The sequence below is a fragment of the Toxorhynchites rutilus genome, chromosome 2 (genome assembly GCF_029784135.1).
Source record: "Toxorhynchites rutilus septentrionalis strain SRP chromosome 2, ASM2978413v1, whole genome shotgun sequence".
NCBI classification, from domain to species: domain Eukaryota; kingdom Metazoa; phylum Arthropoda; class Insecta; order Diptera; family Culicidae; genus Toxorhynchites; species Toxorhynchites rutilus.
The window spans coordinates 243335385-243359032 of NC_073745.1; the positions used below are offsets into that span (position 1 = coordinate 243335385).

Consider the following 23648-nt stretch of genomic DNA (forward strand, 5'->3'; position numbering starts at 1 on the left):
AAAAAAACGGGATGTAGTTACTCTAAACGGGGTGGGTTACAAAGCACTGAGAGGGGGAAGATTGTTTGATCTGGAGAGAGGCCGTCTTTCGCACGTGCCGCTTTCGCTTTCAGCGATGAAACAATACCCAAAAGGGTGAACGTTTGATCCCAAATAATAGGTTTGAATAACAAACACAGGAAACATTTTTTAGACACTTTCGGTCTCGGCTAGTATCCCACTGCGAAGGTATGCAATCGCCAAATTGCTCTGGCGCTGTGGGAATAGCGACAGTAGAGGAGAGGAAAAAAACGCAGGGCGATGTTTGAACTTGGCTCTTTTTTCCTAAACAGGATATTCAACGGTTATCATCATTTTATTTTCTTGACACAAAATATCACGTTGCGTCAGAAAATGTCTCCTTGCTCCGGAGCGAAGCAACTTGAGACATGATTTTGCCATCAATTTTGTTAGACTTCCCCGCGGGGTGCGTTGGCTTTCGCTAAGGAAAGCTTTCGATCAATATTCGACGGCGCCATGTGGATGGGCGCATTTAAATATATCCACTGGAACATCTAGTCCTGCGCCATTTCTCATGGCAATCGGAGGGTTTCAGTTCGGGATGTTTCGAGGAAAAATGATGGTAGGTAATCCACATGTGTAACTTCCGGCATATCAGCACTTGTTCGTGTTAGTCTCGATAAAGGGTATCTTTGACACAAAAGAGCACACTCTCTTCGACTCAGCGCGTAGGAACAGTATTTTGTAAGTAACCTATTCAATACACTCAGAATAGGTTTGAGTCCAAATGAACTAAATATATTTATCAATGAAGATTAGGTTTTTTTCTCGATGAATAATTACATGTATTTGATTTCTGATAAATTCAGTAATGACATAATAATAGTTATGATACAGTATATGGACTCACCATGGTTAGCCAGATCATTTTTTGAAACTACACTATATAATAAGTGTGCGAACCTGGCTAAAACAATGCCCCGTTGAATTTACCTTCTACTATAAAATTCCTAGTAGTTCTACCAAAACTTATCATTATTTATCAGATTATTTTCAGACACAATTCTCGTTCAAGATTCATCAACCACCTGCAAATAACATGTTACTCCGTTACATGGAATAAATGTTTGATACAGAAAATATGATAGAATAAAGACAGACCTCTCCCTTCGACTCCCCTTAGAGAGGGGTAGGAGTGTCTATTCACCATAGAAACAATTCGTGCCCCCTAAAATCTTCACATGGCAAATTTGGCTCCATTTGCTTGATTAGTTTTCGAGTTATGCAGAAATTTGTTCTTCATTTGTATGACAGCCCACACTAAGAGAAAGGGGAGGAGGGTCGAACCACCATAGAAACATTTATTGCATCCTAAAACATCAGCATGCCAAATTTGGTTTCGTTTGCTTGATTAGTTCTCGAGTTATGTAGAAATTTGTGTTTCATTTGTATGAGAAACCCCCTTAGAGAGTGGGTCGAACCACCTTAGAAATGTTTCTTCCCCATAAAACCACATGCCACATTTGGTTCCGTTTGCTTGATTAGAACTATGCAGGAATGTATGCTTCATTTGTATGGCAGCCCCTCTTCTCCCTCAGAGAACCGGGAGGAGCGTCTATTCGCCATAGAAACGTTTTGTGTCCCCAAAAACCTTCGCATGCCAAATTTTGAATTTTCTTGATTAGTTTTCGAGTCATGCAGAAATTTGTCCTTCATTTGTATGGCAGCTTGCGGCCTAAAACCTCCATATACCTAATTTGGTTTCGTTTGTTTGATTGATTCTCGAGTAATGCAGAAGTGTGTGTTTCATTTGCATGAAAACCTTCCCCGGCTCCAAAAACCCCTACACACCAATTTTCATGTCGATCGGTTCAGTAGTTTCTGAGTCCTTAAGAATCAGACAGACAGACAGACAAACAGATAGACAGACAGAAATCCATTTTTTTAATTTATAGATTAGTGATGATACGGATAGTAATTTGGCCGGATACTGGATACCGGATATCCGGCAAGCTTCGAGGCCGAATAGCCGGATATTCGGTTCTTTATTTGCGAAAACGGAACTGGGAGAAACTGCATACGTGCATGAAGCTATTAAAAGATTATAATTTAGGCAGTAATTAACATATATTTACATAAGAATAATGAACTATGATTAAATTTTCCATATAGAATGAACATCCCTAAATAGAGTATCAAGTTTTCTGCGAGGAATGTTGCACATTTTTGTTCTATCAAGGATTTTCTATGATGAAATTTTCGTGGATATACTGAAATCATTTTAATCCGCGATACGCGAAGCTCACAACACCTTTCGGGACAATTTCAACGAAGTGGAAAATTTTGACTGTTATGCGAAAACATTTCGAATGGCTCGCAATCACGTTCCCTACGTTAGATAGTCATTAAACTCTAAGCAGTACCCCAATTGGCAAGGTTTGTTAGAGTTTATCCTTCAACTCTTTACAGTAGTGTTTACAAAGGAAGACTGTTCTCTAAAGCAGGCCTGGTGTACAAAGCAAAGCGCAATTGGTCGGTTGAAAAAGTGATAATAAGAATAAAAATGTTAATGAATTAATGTTATGAGTTAATATTAAATTAATTTTGAAAAAAATGATTTATCTTGTGTTAATGAGAAATCATTGATTTTTTTCTAATATCCGGTATCCGGCCGGATAGTAGGTCACTATCCGGTATCCGGCCGGATAGCAAATATTGGCCGGATAGGCCGGATACCGGATAGTTACCGGATATCCGTTTCATCTCTAATATAGATCATACCAATCCATAATCTGTTGAACTAATGTGACTGAGAGTTGATATTGTATCAATTTAGTGTAGTGTCAAGCAAAGTACCTAACGTTTGACAAAAAAGAATGAATGAAAATCGTATTAAGGAACGTAACTCATTCACAAGCAGCATTCTTTTCAACAACAAAAAAGAGTTGCCGTGGAATGGAAAAGTTAGGAAAAGTCGTCGAAAATATCAGAAATTTGGATCCCCTAAAAAACCATCAATTCAGCATAATGGATCAATAACTTCATTAAAAGACACCTAGAACTTTCCAAGAGGTTTGCTAATAACTTGGTCAAGCTAATAACTTATGTACAAAGATGATAGTCGCACATTATCAACTATAAATAAATCATAAAATAAAATTCATAACTTTTGTTCATTATTGATGTTTGGATGAAGATTATAAGAGAATAGCAATAAAATCTACAAAAATTAATAACTAATTTCTCTCAACGATGCTGCTGACAAAATGTGTCCGGAATTCAAATCATGATTAAAAAAATGTCCGGATTTTTGATAGCGGCACAATGGAAAAATTTACAAATTTTTAACAAATATGACATGATTTTGTGGAATTCTGTGATTCATGTTTCTTGCCTTCTTATTCTATAGAAACGGTAATTTTTCATGATGTTTTAATAGTTGAAGTTATCATCGTAAGCGCTTAGGTATCCGGATTTCGATGCCTTAAAATGGTTTTAGAATAAAAATTGCAGTTCAACGCTTTGGAATCCAGAAGAGTTTGTTTTCCTATACAATATTTCTGCTTATTATACCTAATTTGCCACTCTATAAATTCATATAAAGTAAAACCTGTTTTTGTGCGGTTTTTTTCTGTGCGTGAGCTAATTTCTTGGGGGAAACTTTTTTTATGCGGTCCCTATCTACCGCACAAAAAAAGTTTTTTTCAAAATGTGTGCCGAACACGATTTTTTAAAGCAACTGGTGAAGCTTCGCACGATTTTTTTTATGCGGTCCCTATCACCCGCACAAAAAAAATGGTTTGCCCGTACAGGGTTATACAGATTATCGATTACATACGGGTTCCATTTTCTCAGTGTATATAATCGAACCGAAAAAAAATATTTTTTAATTGTTTTATATACATTAGGGCGGCAAAGAATGTATGGAAAAAATTCATCATCGAATTTCAAAAACCGACCATGTACATTTTGTTTATTGGAAATTTCAGCTCAATCGGACATGATTTGGGGTTACCTCAAAGCACTCAAAATTTTAATTACCCCTAAGGTTTATTTCAGTTAGAATCCGGAATCCGTTCCGTTTTGTCAGCAGTATATGATGTACTAAAACGTTTACGTGAACGTTCAAGTGATGGATCAGAGGACGGATTTTAGTGGAACATACGACCGGAAACTGAGGTTGAATATATTGAGGTAATTAACGCAAACTCTCAGTGGTCACCCGTGACAATAGGGTAGATTACATTGAAAAAGACCTCAATCCTCCCAATCGCTGCCAATTCCGCCAAATCGAAAAATATTGGACAATTGTGAAGCAGAATTGCGAAATTTAAGCGAAAGTGACTCGGGATGCTGCAGACATGAAGAGATCGAAAAAATAATGCCCGCTTTGATGGAGAGTATCCGGAGGAAAAAAACGAAAATTCATCAAAACTAAAATGAGATATTGTTTTCTGATAGAACAATAAATTGTCTATATGTTGATATGAAAACATTTTTTGTACCTTATTGGTTTACAATTGGTTTTAGGATTCCGGGTTCTAAATGAATCAAGTTTAAACAACGGTATGATCACGAGAAAGGATGGCTTCATCTTCTAGTTGAACTTTTTCATCATTATTTACTTGTCTTGCCCAAACAGTAACACAAAGAAGTAATATAAGGGATGTTACTGAGTTCTTTATTATGCTTCGATATAACGTACAATTTTTCCTATATCGGGGGGATTGCAAAAAATACATAGTCGACCATTTTGTGGCGGCGACCTTTTCGAATTTATGTTGTTCATAATGTAGTGTATCCTCCAAGTCAGGTCATTCAGCCATTTTTTAGCGGCGGCCAAATTGAATTTTTGAAGACCATGGAATACGCAGTTTGATAATGACAGTACAATTAAAGGCATGTTCCAAATTTCAGAACAATCAGTGATCAGGAACGGGGTCAAATTTTAATTAATGACAACCCTACAAACTCTCAAACATACATACAAACAGGACAAGCCGAAAAAAAACATTAAAACGTAATTGTTTATTTGGGAACTGCAGCCATCTTGGATTTGGATTTTTCATGATCTACTGTGTTCTACAGTCGAGCACTTTCACTTGATACCCATATTGATAGGACTTTGAAAAAAATATGGCGCCATTTTGTGATCGTGGCCATTTTGGATTTGCATTTTATATACTCCGGATAGTCGAATTCCTGATAATCGAGTCTTCGGATAATCGAGTCCGACCTGTACTGAAAAAAACTTAAAATATTGAGAAATGTTGTTGGGGGATTCAGGGATTCAGTACTACTCTAATTCGTATTTAAATTTGTTTCTACGCCTTTTCTGGATATGTGTGATATTTTTCAGATTTTCAAAAGTGTTGCACGAGACAAAAATATATATTTATAAAATTTTGATATTTTACAGAATTTTGACACTCAGTACTGATTTAATTTTCATTTAAATATTTTCGAATGTGTTTTTTCTCAGAAAATTTCGAGAACTGCGCAGTACAAAAATATCCATTTTGTTAATATTTATATTTTATATATTTTTATTTTTATTTCTTTTTTATTTATTTCCTAATAATTTTCTATTTTCCTCAAATCTATAATTACATTGTATTTATGCGTTCATGAAAAGTACCCCCAAACTTTTTCCCCAGTGACATGGCAAATGTTGTATAAGGTATCAAAAAGAAAATTAGGTATTTTTTCTGAATTCCTAGGTATATGGTTCACTATAAGAGCTACAGTGAAAAACGTAGTTTTCGTTTTTTTCACGCCAAACTCGTTTATGACATGAAATGGAAATGGAAATAAAAATCCGAGAAAGTACGCAAAGTTCCTCTACTATGTTGTACCGCGACAAATTATAAAAAGTTGAAGTATTTTTTTGGTATTTCGAAATTTTGTTTTTTTTTTAAATTTTCAGATCCATTGAAACACAATCAAAACATAATATTCATTCAAATGTACCTGTTTCTGATATGTGATTTTTCTTAGAATTTTTAAGCGTTCTGCGGTACATTTTTTGGTAATTTAAAATTTTGGAATTATTAAATTACTTTTTGAGCCACAATAATGTTTTGAAAGGTGTTGGTACGTGTTTTTTATATTTCTTAGATTTTTTTTTATAATGTATCGAGGATTGAACGTATTTTTTTCTAATTTTCACCGTCCGCATTTTTTTATTTATACAAAATCGTTGATTAATAAAATCGTCGATTTAAATTCATAAGACTAAACGTATAAACATATGATCTATTAATAGAATTATCCAATTTCGTATGAAAAAATTAGAAATGCCAAGCAAATTTGAATTTTAGATGGTTATTTTATCATTGTAAGATGCACTATGAGTATTTTTTCAATATTTTCATTTCCAAGCAATTGAGAATGCCGTGAAAAAACTACGTTTTTAGCCATAAAGAATCAGAATAAATATTTATTTTTGTACTTTCCATAGCGTTGGTAATAAGGTTGGGGGCTCTTTTTACGAATACAAGAATACAATACAATAATAGATTTTAGGAACATAAAACAAATATTAGAAAACTATAAAAAAATGAATATAAAAATATTATTAAAAACTTATTACAAATTTTCGTATCGCGCAGTTCTCGAAATATCCTGAAAAAAGATCACCAATATCTAAAAACACATACTCAAACAAATAATAATATATATTTTTTTTTAAATTAACCTGTAATTCTAAAAAAAATCAAAAATTGATAAATATATTTCTTTTATGTATCGCGCAACACTGTTAAAATTCTGAAAAAAAAATCACACATTAAGAAAAGGCGTAGAAATACAGTTGAACATTTCAAGATTTTTTTAGTACTTCAATTCTTGATGAAGAAAATTGTTGATAATAATTCTCTTTACACAACAGTAATACACACTTACAGTTTTTTTTTTCAAATTTTTATTTCGAAGCTATCGAGTATGGCAAGCAAAAAATTTGAAAGTACGTTTTTAACCATAGATCCTATGGTAAACCTCATAGGGGTTCATAAAAATAGTCAAAATTTCTTATTTAGTACCCTATACAATATCTTCCATAAAGCGGGTTATTTGGGGGCACTTTTTACTTCCTTACCCAGCCAGCCTTTTGTGTTTGATTTGTATGGTAGCCACCAGTCTTCGGAAAGCAACGCGGTGCTGATGTGCATCTTTTTGTTTTGCACCCAGTTAAACTTTCACTCCTTGCGCACACCTGCGCCCGGACGAATCAACGCGCACCGAAACAAAGTTAAAATGTTTTGGTTTCAACACCTTCCGCTTTAAAGTTCGAAAATCCTTTCTGCACCGTATCCTTACACAGGTGTATATACCCAATTTTAAACCGCGCTCGAATCTTGTTTGTCTGCTTTGCTTTCTCTGTTGAGATGGTGGGTATGGGGGCGTGCTGTTGTTTTTATGCTTAGCTTAGAACAAGCGAATACAAAACGGGCGCTAGAATTTTATATATTTGTGTGTATAGAATAAGGCTTGCACCATCTGCATTCTGCGCCGTGCTGATTTTGATACGTGTTTCCTATGTACGCGCGCTGATGAAAATTGAACTCGAGCGCAACGCAGCGCATGTTTTCTGAAGACTGGTAAACAATCACAGAAACATTTAGTGTCCCCTAAAATCTCCATAGGCTACATTTCGTTCCATTTGCTTGGTTATTTCTCGTTTAGTAAGGAAACGTGAATATTTACAAGTACAGGGCGGACTCGGTTATATACAGTTTCGGATTTATTTTCACTGTATATAATCGAATCCTGTATATAATCGAGTCAAACAAAAAAGTTTTTTTTATCGTTTTTTATGCATATATTATTCGTTTTTTGAATATAAATGATGAATTAAATTTTTGATTCATCCCCTTAAAGTCATAAAATCTTTCTAATATAATATATCCGAATTCATTCGAGAGGTGATGAAGGATCATATTTGATGAAAAAAATTCTTCTACGCATATGTTCGAATTTCAACAATGGCAGAGTTAACGAAGGGGGTGATGTCCAGGAAACGATCACATCTTTGATGGAGAAATTATTTTGTTCAATTCGCATGTTTATCATTGCAATTAGTATGTGTGATTCAATCATACCCTTCTTTTCAATTCAATCATACACATCTTCTCATCTAACCTCCACCCCTGATTTCGGAACAAAAATTTAATGAAAGTTAAAAATAGCACTATCGGAAAGAGAATGTTTGGATGAGACACCCCTACTATCAACCACTATCGTGTATGTATCTTGACTTCTTCAGTTCATTCATCTCAGGCCATGAAAAAGTCAAGTTAGGATAACTAAAAAAGCTATTTTTGGAAGCTTCGAGGATCGCTGCCGTCTGCTTGCTAACCGGCTGACTGACCGGCTAACATCTTGGCAATTTATCAAAAAATGGTCGAATTTTAAGCGTTCGAAATTTTTCATTACTTCTTGCGAGATGTCCACATCCAACCATGCAATAGCTACTCTATAAATTCCGTATAGTAATTATTGCAATTTTCGCAATGAAAATCGTTTCTGCCTTCTAACAGCATCACGTTTCGGCATGCAACTAAAAGCACAAAACAGCCACGCGCAAACGAAGAAGCAAACTGTCCCATCACAAAGCAGGGAAACAAAAGGAAATTGAACGGCGTAGATTTGAGTTATTTTCTTGGGGGAATCTTTTTTCATGCGGTCCCTATCTACCGCACAAAAAAAGTTTTTTCAAAATGTGTACCGAACACGGTTTTTTAAAGCTACTGGTGAAGTTTTGCACGATTTTTTTTATGCGGTCCCTATCCCCCGCACAAGAAAAAGGTTTGCCTGTACGTTGTTTCCCGATTTTTTCAACTATATCCCCTTAAAACAATATTTTACTTTCAAACTATGTACTACATATAAAAGAGAATACCCTTTATAAAAAAGTGAAAGTTTCAATCTCTATAAGCAGAGAGAAATCGAACTGTCAATGAATAATGATACTGTGTCTATTCAATAAATTATTTATCATTAGATGGAAACAAAGTGGGCAGTTCCTTATGTATTAAAATTCAGCAAACTAATCAAATACCTAATCCAAGTATATTCGGTCATCAAAAAAGAACTCCATTACACATCTATTAGATTGCAAAAATACAACAAAAACTGAAATTGATAGATTACACAGCCAAAAGACTTTCTTCTACCGAAATGCGACCTGCTCACACACCATTGTGTCCAGCATCCATCGAAGGGAAACAGCTAAAATTCGCTCCGATCACATGAACTGCACTTATCTGATTTCCTATCCTGTTATGCCTCCGTTTCTACCGACTAGGTGTACAGTCTGTCGACCCCTGCTCGCAGTATCCATAGCAATGGCTCCAACCCGAAGGATAAACTTCGACGGATTGCCGTTTCACCGGACACCATTATCTGCCAACAGTTGGTACAGGAAGGAACTTACGGACGTATATTCTACGGTGTCCTGCATCATCCCCTCGGCGAAACAAGGGACGTTCTAATCAAAACTGTTGTCGGTAAGTTGAGCGATTATTTTCCCCCCAACTCTCTCACCCCCTCGAGAGATCACTTTCGGGCTCAAATTCAAGCCTCCTGCATGCAGTTATTAGCTATTGTGTAGCGGATAGAATTGCGGTAATCCACTTCCCATGTCCGCATTGATTTCAATAGGTAACTAACCATTAATCTTCTCAATTTGTCGTCTCCTGTTTTCCACTTCCACTGCGCTCCATAGACGGTGCCTCGCTCAGCCAAGTGGCCTATCTTCTATCGGAAGGATCAACGCTTTGTGGGGTGTCCCATCCAAACATCCTCTTTCCGGTGGCCGCCGTCACCGAGCTTTCGGGCCCGCCGAAAGTGGCCTATCCGTTGGCAGCGAAAGGAAACCTCAAACAGTAAGTCGCCCCACTATTACCTACCATTTTATTTTTGTGTTTTTTTTTTCGTTCCGTGTTTGTTTATAAGCTTCGCATATCATGAATCGTGATTTTTGAAGCGAAGATTTATTACGGTTTCTTGCAGGATTCGTGCCCCTCTTTTTTCACAGCAGCGTAAAAAAACATATCCAACAAACTTTTCTTGGTGGAGATTTCCGACAGGGCTTTTTCGGTTTTAAGTTTTATACCACGGCAAAATAGACTGCATGTGTCGAGCTAGTGCGGTGGAGAGACAAAATTCTACGGGGACAAGTGATATCGAACAAACATTAGCATAAAGGAACACATCAGAGCTTTAAACTATGGGGAAACTTTGCCAGGCCATATGTTTCATGTAGATTTTATCTTGCGGAGAGTCTGACAGCATGTGTAGCTGTGGAGAATGGTATGTTCTTATAATCAGATTTGTGCTGGGATGTGGTGTTCCGTTCACAAAGCCAATGCTTTTAAAGCAAAGTTCACAATACGTGACAGCAAAGAGTATGCTGGATTTTCAAAATAAGAGACAACAAACTGTATTTTACTCGCAGTGAAGCCAACAATGTATAGTAGGTAGACCGAAGAAAGCTCATTTTGTTGCCAGGTTTGTGATATGCTTCAACACAATCTTTAGACATACATCTTAGGGATGTCACAGCGAATGCAAATGCGTGATAATATTGCACCTGATTATAGAATGAAGTTGGAAAGTGTTTTCTAAGAGTAAAAAAGGGGCGCATGAAAGAGAGCAATATCTATCTCGGTCTGGGCTTCACGGTTTCACGTAAATATTATTATCTTGGTGTGTGTAGATGTAGTGGACACAAATATAGAGAAGAAATAAAAAATCGATTTTTTTTCTGTTTCTACAGAAATTTTGTAAACCAAGTCAATAACAAATCCAATTAACCTTATCAACCAGCTTCCATTTGGTACCTATAACGTGTCTATAAAATCTTTCAACACAGAGATATTTTCAATTGAATGAAATATTTCCCCTTCGTTTTTTGGCGATGAATAATTTAATAAACTTTTCATGAGTTTGTGAGTGAGGAGTGCTTGTATATGTAATAATGCGTATGTATATATGTGAGTATCATCACTCCTTGCAATCCTAGAACCTACAAACGTATGAACACGAAAGAGTACTAGAGCTCTTTTAATTTCCTTCAATATTTGATTGATCGACTAAAAAAAGGGCTAAACGAACCAATATGAAATGTTCACAGGTGTTTTGGTGGTACACTAGGCTAAGAATTTCCCTGCTAATATTGAAACTTACTGCAATATCTGCAAAATTACAAAATATTTTCTAAAATTCTGTTTTTGGTACTTTTTAAAAATTGATGCAAAAAAATAAAATAGATTTGTTTTCGTCAAAGCAACAAATTAAATTTGTACAGAATTTATTTGAGTTTTCAAAACAGCCATTTGGTTTGTGTTGCGATCATTGATTATTAACACGTTGGGCCCAGGGTCGGTCCCTAGGGGCTGACGTTGAGCTTTTCGGTTGAAAAGTGCTGACTGACTGGAGCTGACAGTTACAAAATAATAAAATAAAAAATATACGGTTTGTTTTCGGATTTTTTCCGAAATGTGACTTCTTTCTAGTCAAATTGCTGACTATTTTCAATCCATACAATAGGTATCTTTGTGAACTGGGACCGAGAGTGATATTGTTCAAATGCTCTTGATGCGCGCTGAATAGAAAGCGAAGCAAGAAAAAATCGGAGCCTAACGTGGTTAATTATACATCATCAAAGACGAAGGAGTAGTTTTTCATTCAAACAAAAATATCTCTGTATAGAAAGGTCCTACATTAACGTTATTGATACCAAATGAAAGCTGGTTAATAAGGTGAATTGAATTTGCTTTTAAGTGGGTTAGCAAAAAATTGGGTAATTTCACAAAATTTCTTTAAAAATAGAAAGAAATCAATTTTTTATTTCTTCTCCATATTTTTGTCCACTACACCTACACAGGATATATTCGTGAAATATTCCAAAATTCTTTTTGCATAGTGGAGTACGACTACGAGTTTGAGTTACTGTACACCCAAACTAGCGTTGGCAGAAAACATTTCATCGTCGGCAGAAAAGATGCTTTCTTGTGTGCTGAAGGGAGAAATGAGAATTTTGGGAACAAAAAAAGTCAACGGGGATCGAACCAAGACTGCCTAGAATGCAAGGCTGCTTTACACGACCACGCTATCCACATAGCCACTGGTGCTAATAAATGTGGGATAATATTACACCTCATTATTACACAAGTTGAGTTGGAAAGTGTTTCCTAAGAGTGAAAAGGAGAGCATAATCGTGAATTTATATCCTTCTCGGCATGCGCCGTGTATGTGGCAAAGTATGCGAAAAGCTTTTATGCATGCTTATTTGCAATATGTCTCTTGTTTCGTTCGCTCATATCTTGCCCTAATATTGCTATAGCATATACAGGCAAACCTTTTTTCTGCGGGGGATAGGAACCGCACAAAAACAATCGCATAAAATAAAGGGTGTGTCACATCAAATTGCATCACGGAAAAAACGCTGTAGAAATTCGCCCAGTAGACCGATCCTTTTGAAAATTTTAGACAGTACAACAGTACAGTACAGTAAACAACTTTTGGCATTTTCTTTTTATTCATACTTCGAGCCCAAGCCCGTATGTTCGCACCTTCCTCTTTACTCCGTCCATAAGGTTCTGTACAACGTCAGGACAACTTTTGGGTTCTTCCGGAGGGCCTGCTTCATAATCACCCAATATTTCTCTATTGGGCGAAGCTCCGGCGCGTTGGGCGGGTTCATTTCCTTTGGCACGAAGGTGACCCCGTTGGCTTCGTACCTCTCCAACACGTCATTTGAATAGTGGCACGAAGCGAGATCCGGCCAGAAGATGGTCGGGCCCTCGTGCTGCTTCAATAGTGGTAGTAAGCGCTTCTGTATGCACTCCTTAAGGTAAACCTGCCCGTTTACCGTGCCGGTCATCACGAAGGGGGCGCTCCGCTTTTCGCAAGAGCAGATCGCTTGCCACACCATGTACTTTTTGGTAAACTTGGATAGTTTTTGCTTGCGAATCACCTCCGGAACGCTGAATTTGTCCTCTGCGGAGAAGAACAACAGGCCCGGCAGCTGACGAAAGTCCGCTTTGACGTAGGTTTCGTCGTCCATTACCAGGCAATGCGGCTTCGTCAGCATTTCGGTGTACAGCATCCGGGCTCACGTCTTCCCCATCATGTTTTGCCTTTCGTCGCGGTTAGGAGCCTTCTGAACCTTGTATGTACGCAGGCCCTCCCGCTGCTTGGTCCGCTGGATGAATGAACTTGACAAATTCAGCTTATTGGCGACATCCCGGACCGAACTTCTCGGATCACGTCTAAACTGCTTAACTACGCGCTTGTGATCTTTTTCACTGACGGAGCATCCATTTTTGCCGTTCTTCACCTTCCGGTCGATGGTTAGGTTCTCGAACTATCGTTTTAGTACTCTGCTGACCGTGGATTGGACGACTCCCAGCATCTTACCGATGTCCCGATGTGACAACTCCGGATTCTCGAAATGAGTGCACAGGATTAATTCACGACGCTCTTTTTCGTTCGACGACATTTTTCCAAATTTACGAAAAATTGACAGTGAAGCATGGCCAACGTGATCTATACACTCTTATCTGATTATAAGCGAAAGCTGAAGATATAATTCCTAAAAATTAAATTTCTACAGCGTTTTTTCCGTGATGCCACCCACCAGCTTCACCAGTAGCTATAAAAAAAGTCGTGTTCGCTACACAATTTGACAAAATCTTTTTTTGTGCGGTGGATAGGGACCGCATAAAAAAAGGTTCCCTAAGAAAATAACTCAAATCCACACCGTTTACCGTTCGATTTTCTTTTGTTTTCATGCTTTGCGATAGAACAGTTTGCCTTTTAGGTGGCACGTGGCTACTTTGTGCTTTCAGGTGCATGTCGAAACGTGTTGTTATCATAGATCATGTCATGCGCAACATAATGCATTTGATGGAAGGATGGGAATGATTTGAGGAGTGGATAATTAAGACGCAAATGTGCTCTTTCCACACTGTCAGATGCGAACAATTTAGGGGACAGGGTAGTAAAGACGGACACCCCTGTATGATTGATGAACTACGTTTTTATTTTAAATTTTAATGATGTACAAATTTGCAATACATTGTACCTTCGGAACTTACTGTGTACACCTAGCTGGCCTTTTGTTAAAATGGTAAATGAAAACAAAAAAGTAATCTACGAAGAGCAGCTCGATGTTAATTTTCGTCTGTAGAAAATAAGGTTTTTATTGTTACCGAGTATTTTTTGGGGTATTTTTCGTTACATGAATGTTCTCCATCACTTCCCTTCCAATTTATCGAATCAGCGGTGAAGTTTTCTAGACTTTGCTCCAGAAATGTTGACGAAAATAAAATACTAATCAAATCGGGTAAGACGGACACTCCACCGACAAAAAACAAACATTTAGTTTTGAAAACAATTTGATTATCTCCTGCTTTATTATCTCCTTTTTTTATAAAACCTAAAAAATCTGTAATATGTATCTACAGATTCTTGGTCTCAAAAAGACTGAATATCTGTATAAATACAGATATTTCTGTAAATATGGTAACTCTGATTCCGAATGCCGGAAGCTATTTTAGACATGAAAAAATGAGATAAAATACAAACCCTTTTAGGTGATTTTAGTCTAGCCTTTTTGTTAGATTTTTAAGGCATATTCGAAGACCTCCAAAACTTATCGAGTACATAAACTTGAATTTTCAGTTATTGTCCATCTTTCCCACCCCAGGTGTCCCTCTTTCCCGACTAAATCTTATTTTTTTCAAAAATGCCGGACACATTCATTTCTCAAAATATCTGCCTCAAAGACAAATTTTATTATAACAAGAGACTATCACTTTTTGGTGAGATACCTATATATATTTTTGGTGAAATTCACGAAAAAAATCAACTTTTGCTTAGGGTGTCCGTCTTTACCACCCTTCCCCTACGCTTTGATATAAATCTTATCGTAACGGTCCAGGAACGAAAATAAGTTCATTCTATAAACTCCTACTCATACGTTAATACAAACAAAATAAAGCATAAGACTGGTAATTGGCAGACACAATACCTATGTAGTGCGATGAAATGCATATCAAACTTCGGAAAAAAAACTAAATGGAAGATAATTTCGTCAAATATGCTCCTTTTCATATACCATACAAAAAAAAATCGGGTTGGAATCATTTCGGATTGAGCTGTGGACTACTTACTCACTTACTTATTTATTACTTATTTGCTGATGTCTCTGGTATGCAATAATTACATCAAACTGATGTCATTCCATTAAGGTTCTGAACTACCCAATTGTGTGAGGAATCATCAAACAAGGCTATCATCGGCTCACCATGAAAATAATTGTTCTGGAATTTTGTGTGTGATTTGGTTTCGCATAACAGTAGCAAAACTATCTCCATCATGGATGAAATCTAAGCTAATCGTGACCGGTAATATTACCAGAAAGGGCTTCTGTTGCGAAGAGCGCAAAACAGAGATAAGTGTGTGTATATTTAGTTGCTTCAAGCCATCAATATATAGATATTTGTGTGTGTACGTGCGTGCTTCATAACCCGTACGTAAAAATAGTACATCTTCGCTACGCTGAAACCCCATTTGTATCAGCTCCCGTGTGCATTGGCCCTGTCGCAATGCAATAATCGCCTAATTTTTTGATGCTTTTTTTTTATGCTGAGATTTTTTTCCTATTCGAACGACTAAAGAAACAACGTTCCAGCACCCGAGATGAGATAATGGAAAAAATTGAAGATGACGCTGATCGCCATACCGCAAATCGAATATTATAAATGTTTCGAGGATTGGATCAAGCGCTGGCATAAGTGCGTTGCATTCGATGGGGTGTACTTTGAAGGGACAATATCGATATTGATGTAGAATCTTGTATTTTTTATTTCCTGAATGAATTACGGGAACTGTTTGATCATGGTGGTATATTATATAGGGCTGGGGAAAAAGAAATGTCGTATTTCTGATAGAAATTTGACGCTTTATTCAACATACTTAAAATTATCCAATTTAAGTCAAATATGCGCCGTTTTGTTCGCAAACTTGTTGCCATTCAGAAGGCGACTTCATTATCCCCCACTTATAAACAAACCCCCCCCCCCTCCTTATTTGCAAAAAAACTCAGACAGCCAGTTTTCGCAAGCCTCTTTTGAGGCCAACTTAGTATCACCAAGAGCGTTTTGCATGGACCGGAAGAGATGATAATCACTTGGAGCCAGGTCCGGACTATACGGTGGGTGCGTTAGGATATCCCATCCGATCTCACACGCAGCTTCTGGTGGGTCATCAAAGATGTGTGAGGCCGAGCGTTGTCCTGGTGGAAAACAACACCGTTTCTATTGATCATTTCGGGCCTCTTCTGGTCAATCGCCTGTTTCAAACGGTCAAGCTGCTCACAGTAGAGAACCGAGTTGAGAGTCTTTCCATAGTTGAGCAGCTCATAGTGGATGATTCCCTTCCAATCCCACCAAACACACAGCAAAACCTTCCTGGCCGTCAATCCGGGCTTGGCGATTGTTTTAGGCCGGCTCAACGCGCTTCGACCACGACTTTTTTCGCTTTAGGTTGTCGTACGTGATCCACTTTTCATCACCAGTCACCATCTTCTTCAAAAATGGGTCGAGTTCGTTCCGTTTCAGCAGTGCATCGCAGGCGTTGATTCGGTCTAAAAGGTTTTTTTGCGTCAACTCGTGTGGCACCCATCCAGCTTTTTTCGGAATCCAATCTTCTGCAAATGGTTCCAAACGGTTTTATGGTCTACACCCAGTTCCTGGCCAATCGAGCGAGTGCTCACATGCCGGTCTACCTTGGATGATTTCAACGATTTTATCGGTTTCCAAGACGATTGGCCTACCAGTACGGGTAGAATGAAATCGATCAAACCAACGCTGTGCTGTGCGAATCGTTACAGTATCGGGTCCATAAACTACACGAATTTTTTCGGCCGCCTTCGTTGCAGTTTTTCCTCGCATGTTGTAAAAACGAAAAATATGCTTGGTAGACTCCATCTTTGACGCGCTATAACTTGAAACTGAAAAGGACAATCACAACACTGTCAAAACGACACTTGTAGCACAGATTGTCGTCTTTAAATAGCCGTATATGACCCGATGCGATAAGTTCAACATAAGATATGTTTAAGTGTTGCCATATATTGACAATATACGACATTTCTTTTTCCCCAACCCAATACAAATGATATACCAGAATGGAAGAGTAGCGCTTTTTCTGTTGTTTTTAGGTCTGTCTGAAAGACTGAAAGTCTGAAAAATCTGTAGAAATACATATTATTCTGTAGATATGTCAACCTTGGTTGGGGGTCCAGTTCGGTCCAAGCCTTCTACAACGAAGCAAAATAGTTTTGCTTTTTCATAACGCCCATAAAATCTCAATTGGATCCAAGTCGGGGCTTTGGGATGGCCACACCATTGGCTTGATCCGGGCCGATCGGAAGAATGCAGCTGTTTTCTCCGTAGTATGCTTCGGGTTCTTTTCTTGCTCGAAGGTTTAATCCGTATTCTCATTCTTCCAGGTTCTCGCACAAAATGTCGATGCACCAGTGGCTTGTTGACATGGTCCCTAAGGCGTCGTGCACAAATAACGTAACGCTAAAAATCCGGATTCTGGAACCCCCCCCCCCTACGTAACGCAATTTCCTATCTCGAATACACAGAAAGTAACGCAACCTCGACCCAACCTCGACAGCGCTTAAAAACAAATGAAAAATGAAAGAGGAATAATATGTGTCTTTTTGGGTCGTATAGAATCGATAGTAATGGTATTGTATGTATCAATAAATTAAATTTATCTTCAATTTTCACAGTACGAGTGACAAATTGCAAGTAGTTTGATTTTTTTTGTGAAAGCGGTAGTGAATCTGTTATCCCTTCTTCTTCTTCTTCTTCAATGGCACTAACGTTCCTAGAGGAACTTCGCCGTCTCAGCGTAGTATTACTTGCGTCATTTTTTATTAGTACTTAGTTGAGATTTCCATGCCAAATAACACGCCTTGAATGCATTCTGAATGGCAAGCTCTAGAATACGCGTGATCACAGTGCAAGTCTGTTATCCCGGTCGGACGAATAAGCACACCGGAATTATTTCCAATTCATGAAATCTATTTATTTTCTCTAAAATATATCTATCACATGGATCTTGCCGCGAGTCATCGCCACCGAACTGCATATCCATTTCAGAAGCCGTGGTATACGCCCGAGCCGGAGCCAGAGCAACAATTTAACACTGATAGCGCAGAGAGCAGCAACAACTACGACCCAAACAAACAAAAATGCTAAACTTTACAGATCGGCGGCTAAACTTTACAGATCTTACGGCATCCGATACGACCGTAGGAATATAGTGAGGAGAGTTGCGTGATGGTGGTGTGACAATTGTCATCTCACCTCACACGCCGCGTAGAATCAGGCCGTATATGTTAATTAATAGAAGTGGTCCTTAAATATATCGTAACCAGAGAATGTAAGACGAATACTGTTTCCTCGCACGATGTGGTTCTACTGTATGATTTTCGAAATGATTCTCGGTTCTTAATAAATAATTTCACTGTTGAATAAAACTGTTTATTTCGACCAAACATGTTAATAGATATACGGAATAAAACGAATAGTGTGTATACCAGGCTGTATTCAATTCTATTGACGTAGGACTACGTCTAACCGGAAGATATAGGGGGTGAAATGGAAATCTAGGCACTGAACAAGTAGGAAAAAATGCAAGATTTGGAACGCTTATAACTCGAGCATTTCTCAATAGATCGCAAAGGTTTTTGCATCAATTGATAGGAAATATATCTACGCATCTATCATAACGAATAACATTTCATCTTTCTTGAGATAAATAATTGAATAATTGTGAAATATCAAGCATTGTCAAAATGCACTATGTGCCCATTTTTGATTGGTCCATTTTGTGCTCCTCAAATCGTACCGACCAAAACGGGCAACCAGAACAGCAGCGAAATAGAATGAAGCGCGATTGGAAAGGAAAAAGAAAAAAATGAACGAAACATTGGTCGCAGTCTCACACATGCGTAATTCTCGAGCCAGCCAGTCAGCTTAAAAATCCCCGCTCCGCTGCCGTAACGACCATTCTTTGTGTGGACACCGACTGGACAACATCGTTGCTGGACGGGCTGGACGGAGAGGGATCGAGTGCCTTTCTCAAGGCAAGAGGGCGGAGGTGGTAGCACTGGAGTAGAATAGAGTAGAGTTTTCAAAGGGCCTTTCCCAAGGCTAGAGACGAATGAACTGCAAAAGTTTAAAGTCTCTATAATACAATACCTTCCTTCCTTCCTTCCGTAACGATCATTCTCATTCAAACCGTACACTACATCGGTTCGCATCACAACACATCAACAAACCAACCCAAGCAGCCATGTCTGGACATGGTAAAGGAGGAAAAATGAAGGGAAAGGCAAAATCCCGCTCGAACCGTGTTTAGTTTCGGCCGCCGAAGTGATCGAGTTAGCTGGCAAAGCTGCTCGCGACGATAAGAAAACCCGCATTCGGAACAGAACACATTTGATTCGGTGGACATCAAGACAACAGGCAGTTGCAGCGAGTGGCGAGTGGCAAACGCAATCGCAAAACGGCATCAGGTAGCAGAAGAAAAAAGTTTGTTCTTTATACAAACTGCTTTGGTGGCAAATCCAGAACAAGGCGGCATCGAGGGCGTTCGAAATGGTTTATTTCAAAACCACGAGTTCTAAGTTTTCTAAATTGGAACCATTCCATAAAACACGGCGCTTTTCAGGGCCATTAAACCTTCCAAAAAAGAGTTTAGGAAATACAGTTCAATGCTTTTTAAAACATTATCCAAAATAATAATAAAACACAAATTGATTTTTTCATCATTTGTTTGCCAGGATCTGATGAGTATGTGAATTTGGCAGTTGTTCTGAGCTTATTGATAGTTGGGGACTTTCCTGATTATTCAATTTTCACCAATTCTTAAATTGTTTCCAGATTGAAAGTACAGTAATTTACAATTAGTTCGGCATTTAGCTAGTTGGACGGACATGTAATGCGACTTATTTAGTTGGACATTTTTGTAAACATAAAGATCCAAATTATGACCCCACATTGAAAGTCGACACTGTACCACTGTCATCGCAAATGTTCAATTACAGGTTAAAATCGCCTCCAATGCGACACTGAGTGGCGCTTCGGCACGTCGCATTGAATGTAATTTATTGTACAACATGTCACAAAGCTGGATGGGAATAAATTTTCCAACTGTGAAAGCTGTGGCGAGTGGCAACAAATCGCTAAACAGGAAGGTTTAGCCGAACAATATGGGGATATCGAGTGATAACAAAACAATAAACTCTTTAGATTGCAGATAATTTTGTGATCCTGAAAAGGACCCTTTTTAGCCTGCATGTGAATCCAACGAGCGAACAAATCGTAATGAATGTATTTTTTTGCCATCGCTCCCTTTTAACGCTCATTCGTTCGTCTCGTTGGACTCGCCCTTCTGGCTGAGTCTGCCGATTTGTCTCTATCCTGTGAGTGTGTACCGCTAGAGTATAAAACACGCGGACGCAAAAAAAATATCTTATTTTCTTTCAAACCGTAAACCCGTGTGGTTGTACGGCATCGGCATCGTGGACGTAAAAAAGGAGGACAAGTTAAGGGAAAGGCAAAGTCTCACTCGAACCGTGCAGGTCTCCAGTTCCCTGTTGGTCGCATTCACTGATTGCTCCGCAAGGGTAACTAGGCCGAACGGATTGGTGCCGGAGCACCAGTATACCTAACAGCGATTATAGAGTTTCGGCCGTCGGAGTGCTCGAGTTGACTTGCAAAGCTGCTCACGACAATCAGAAAACCTGCATCAAGAACAGAGCAGCTTCGGTTCGGCGCTCATCAAGGCAACAAATAGTTTCAATGAGTGGCAGAGTGTTTCTCCGGCACGTCACATTAAATGTAACATGTCACAAGCTGGATGGGAAGAAATTTTCCAACTGTGAAAGCTGTGGCGAGTGGCAAACCCAAACACTAAACAGGAAGGTTTAACCGAACAAGATGGGAATATCGAGTGATAACAAAAACACAACACCAAAGGTTCTTTTCAGAACCATCAACATATTCATAAAGAGTAAACAGTAAACTAATCTATTTTTCAGGTAGATAGGTAGGTATTCACGTAGGAGAGGAAAATAAAACAATATATTTAAAATATATATTTAACAAAAGCTGTCCCCTTTGTATAGTCCTACGGCACTCCGGTTGTGTCCCCGACATTACCCACCCGTCTTTTTGTATTTTCATTTATATTGTATGCGGAACATATTGGATAATAACCATCATGTCCCAGACAATTTTCTTGTAAACTTTAAGACCACGAAGGCTCTCGGAGCGCTTATGGACGATAAAGCTATCTTGTACCAACATCTCCGGGGTAACAATGAAGCGACTTGCATAAACATGAAATACGATATCCGTGCTTCCATGATGTGGACAAGTGGCCAGCGCTAGCTGTTGACATAGGGATATTACCCGCAGGCAACAATGTATGTTTCCTTCCCTATCGCTATCAAAACAACTTTCTTACGTATCCCTGCCACTAAACATTGCGGAGAAGTGATTCAACGAATTTGCATAATTTTTTTTCCACAATCTCCACGTCCACTGGACGTGAACAATCTTCTCACATTGTAGATTCCGTTTTTTTCTTCTACTATCTCTATCTTTTTCTCTCGTTTACTCCGCCTCCCTGCTTACAGATACCTTCAGAGCTGCCGAGATATCGGCATGCAAAGCTCGGGCATATCGTTAAGCACCCGACAGCTGGTAGATTTCGGCCTGCAAGTGGCCCGTGGCATCTCGCATCTCCATTCGCTCGGTGTCCTGCACAAGGATGTCGCCACCAGAAACTGTGTGTAAGTATATGCTTGGGAACATTGTTTTTTATGTTTCAGATTGTTGCTACAGCTCTCGGAGGAAGTGGAGGAAGATGAGTGGGTTGAATCTGTTCCAACCAATATTGTCTCACTATTTAGCAATCTACCCCGCGGCGTAGCTGGCTTACTACGTAATATAAACTTGTTCTAGAAAAATAATGCCTTGATTACTGAGTTGCACAACGATTATACATTTTCCTGGGATGCTTCGATATTCGAAACATTACTCGGAGTATACAAATTTAATTCAAATTCCTCGAAACACATTCCCATGTCACCATGCTTTAAATTTTTACAACATTAAGTTGTGAATGAAGCCAGCAAAAAAGTTTTCCAAGAAAAGTAATTGAATTTTATTCTATGCAATGCGTCGTAGCTGTTATATGATGTGTTCATAAATCTCAACCGCCCTGATATATTCGTGGTACAATCACGTACCAAATAGAACCCAGAGGCATACATGATGCTGCAGAGCATCCGAAACATGCGGAGCGCCACTCTCACACACCCACACAACTACACAAGGCATTGCTGGGACATATCAGAGAGACACAAATATTCCCTCGTTTGCAACGTCAAATTCTCCGCCTCCATTCCCTCCCATTATTCACTCATCTTTCCTCTTCTAAATTGTAGGCTCGATTCGGAGCAAAATGTACGAGTCTGTGATAACGCACTGTCGCGTGATGTGTTCCCTAACGACTACCACTGCCTTGGCGACAACGAGAATCGCCCGATCAAGTGGATGGCGCTGGAAACGCTGGAGAAGAAGTTCTACACCACCTCGAGTGACGTCTGGAGTCTGGGGGTGCTGCTATGGGAATTAGCCACACTGGCGGCGATGCCTTTTGAGGTAGGTTTTTTTTCACTCTCGCAGAATGATCACACTTTTTTCACATCACGCTCGATAAAACGATTACTCGACAAAGAGGCTGCATTATTTGCAGCCTAGAGAAGCACACCGCTCAACGTTTGGCATAAGCAAGTTGAAAAGAGTAACGTTTTGTTGGGTCGTTCAATGATAAAACACTCATTCGAGTGAATCAGATCCTTTGAATGTCCATTTTTCCAAAACTTCAATGTTGTGTTTCAAAAGTTATTTGCGTACGATTAGTTATCGCTATATTATTCTTTTGATGAATTTGCGCATCTATTCCAAGGATTTACAAAACATTCAATGTCACGAAAAGGCATAAACTAATCATTTTTGTGGATCAGATATATCATAAACATAAAACAAATGCAAAAATAGACTAAAAATAGAATGGGAATGAAATTGGAATTTTCTAAAAAAAAATATTCATGAACAAAAAATATTAGTAGTGGTAAGAGACTTATGTTGAATAGTCTTAGACAGATTGCATGGTGCGAAATTGATGATACACCTGACAAATGACACAGAGTGGATGAGGAGATGTGTCTGAAATGCGCCTGCCGGGCAATTTGACCCGCCTGATTTTCTCGTAAACCAGCAAGAATAGAAATGCAATGGATATAGACATTCGTGCTAGTTCATGATAGAATCCTACTATGCAAGTTTTACATTTGTAACATGCTTTAAAAAAATAAGAAAAATAATATTCTTTGGAAGCGATTTTCGATGTAATTTTCTACATCATTTCTATTAGGTTTTTGTTGCTTGAAACCGGTTCAGAGGCGATAACTGTGGGTCATATTTATTAAGTTGAGTTCCCTGTGAATATCTCAGTTGAAGAAAATGGTAAAAAAGGATTCTTTT

General features: G+C 38.5%; 1 protein-coding gene across 1 annotated transcript in view; it reads left to right on the top strand.

Annotated features, from left to right (window-relative positions):
* Positions 1-23648, top strand: part of LOC129765312 (tyrosine-protein kinase Dnt) — a 192119-nt gene that overhangs the window by 118966 nt on the left and 49505 nt on the right. Inside the window, exons 7-10 of the mRNA XM_055765487.1 lie at positions 9305-9506; positions 9725-9884; positions 21734-21889; positions 22547-22763. Coding sequence (XP_055621462.1) covers positions 9305-9506; positions 9725-9884; positions 21734-21889; positions 22547-22763 — 735 coding nt within the window. The remainder of the gene's footprint in view (positions 1-9304; positions 9507-9724; positions 9885-21733; positions 21890-22546; positions 22764-23648) is intronic.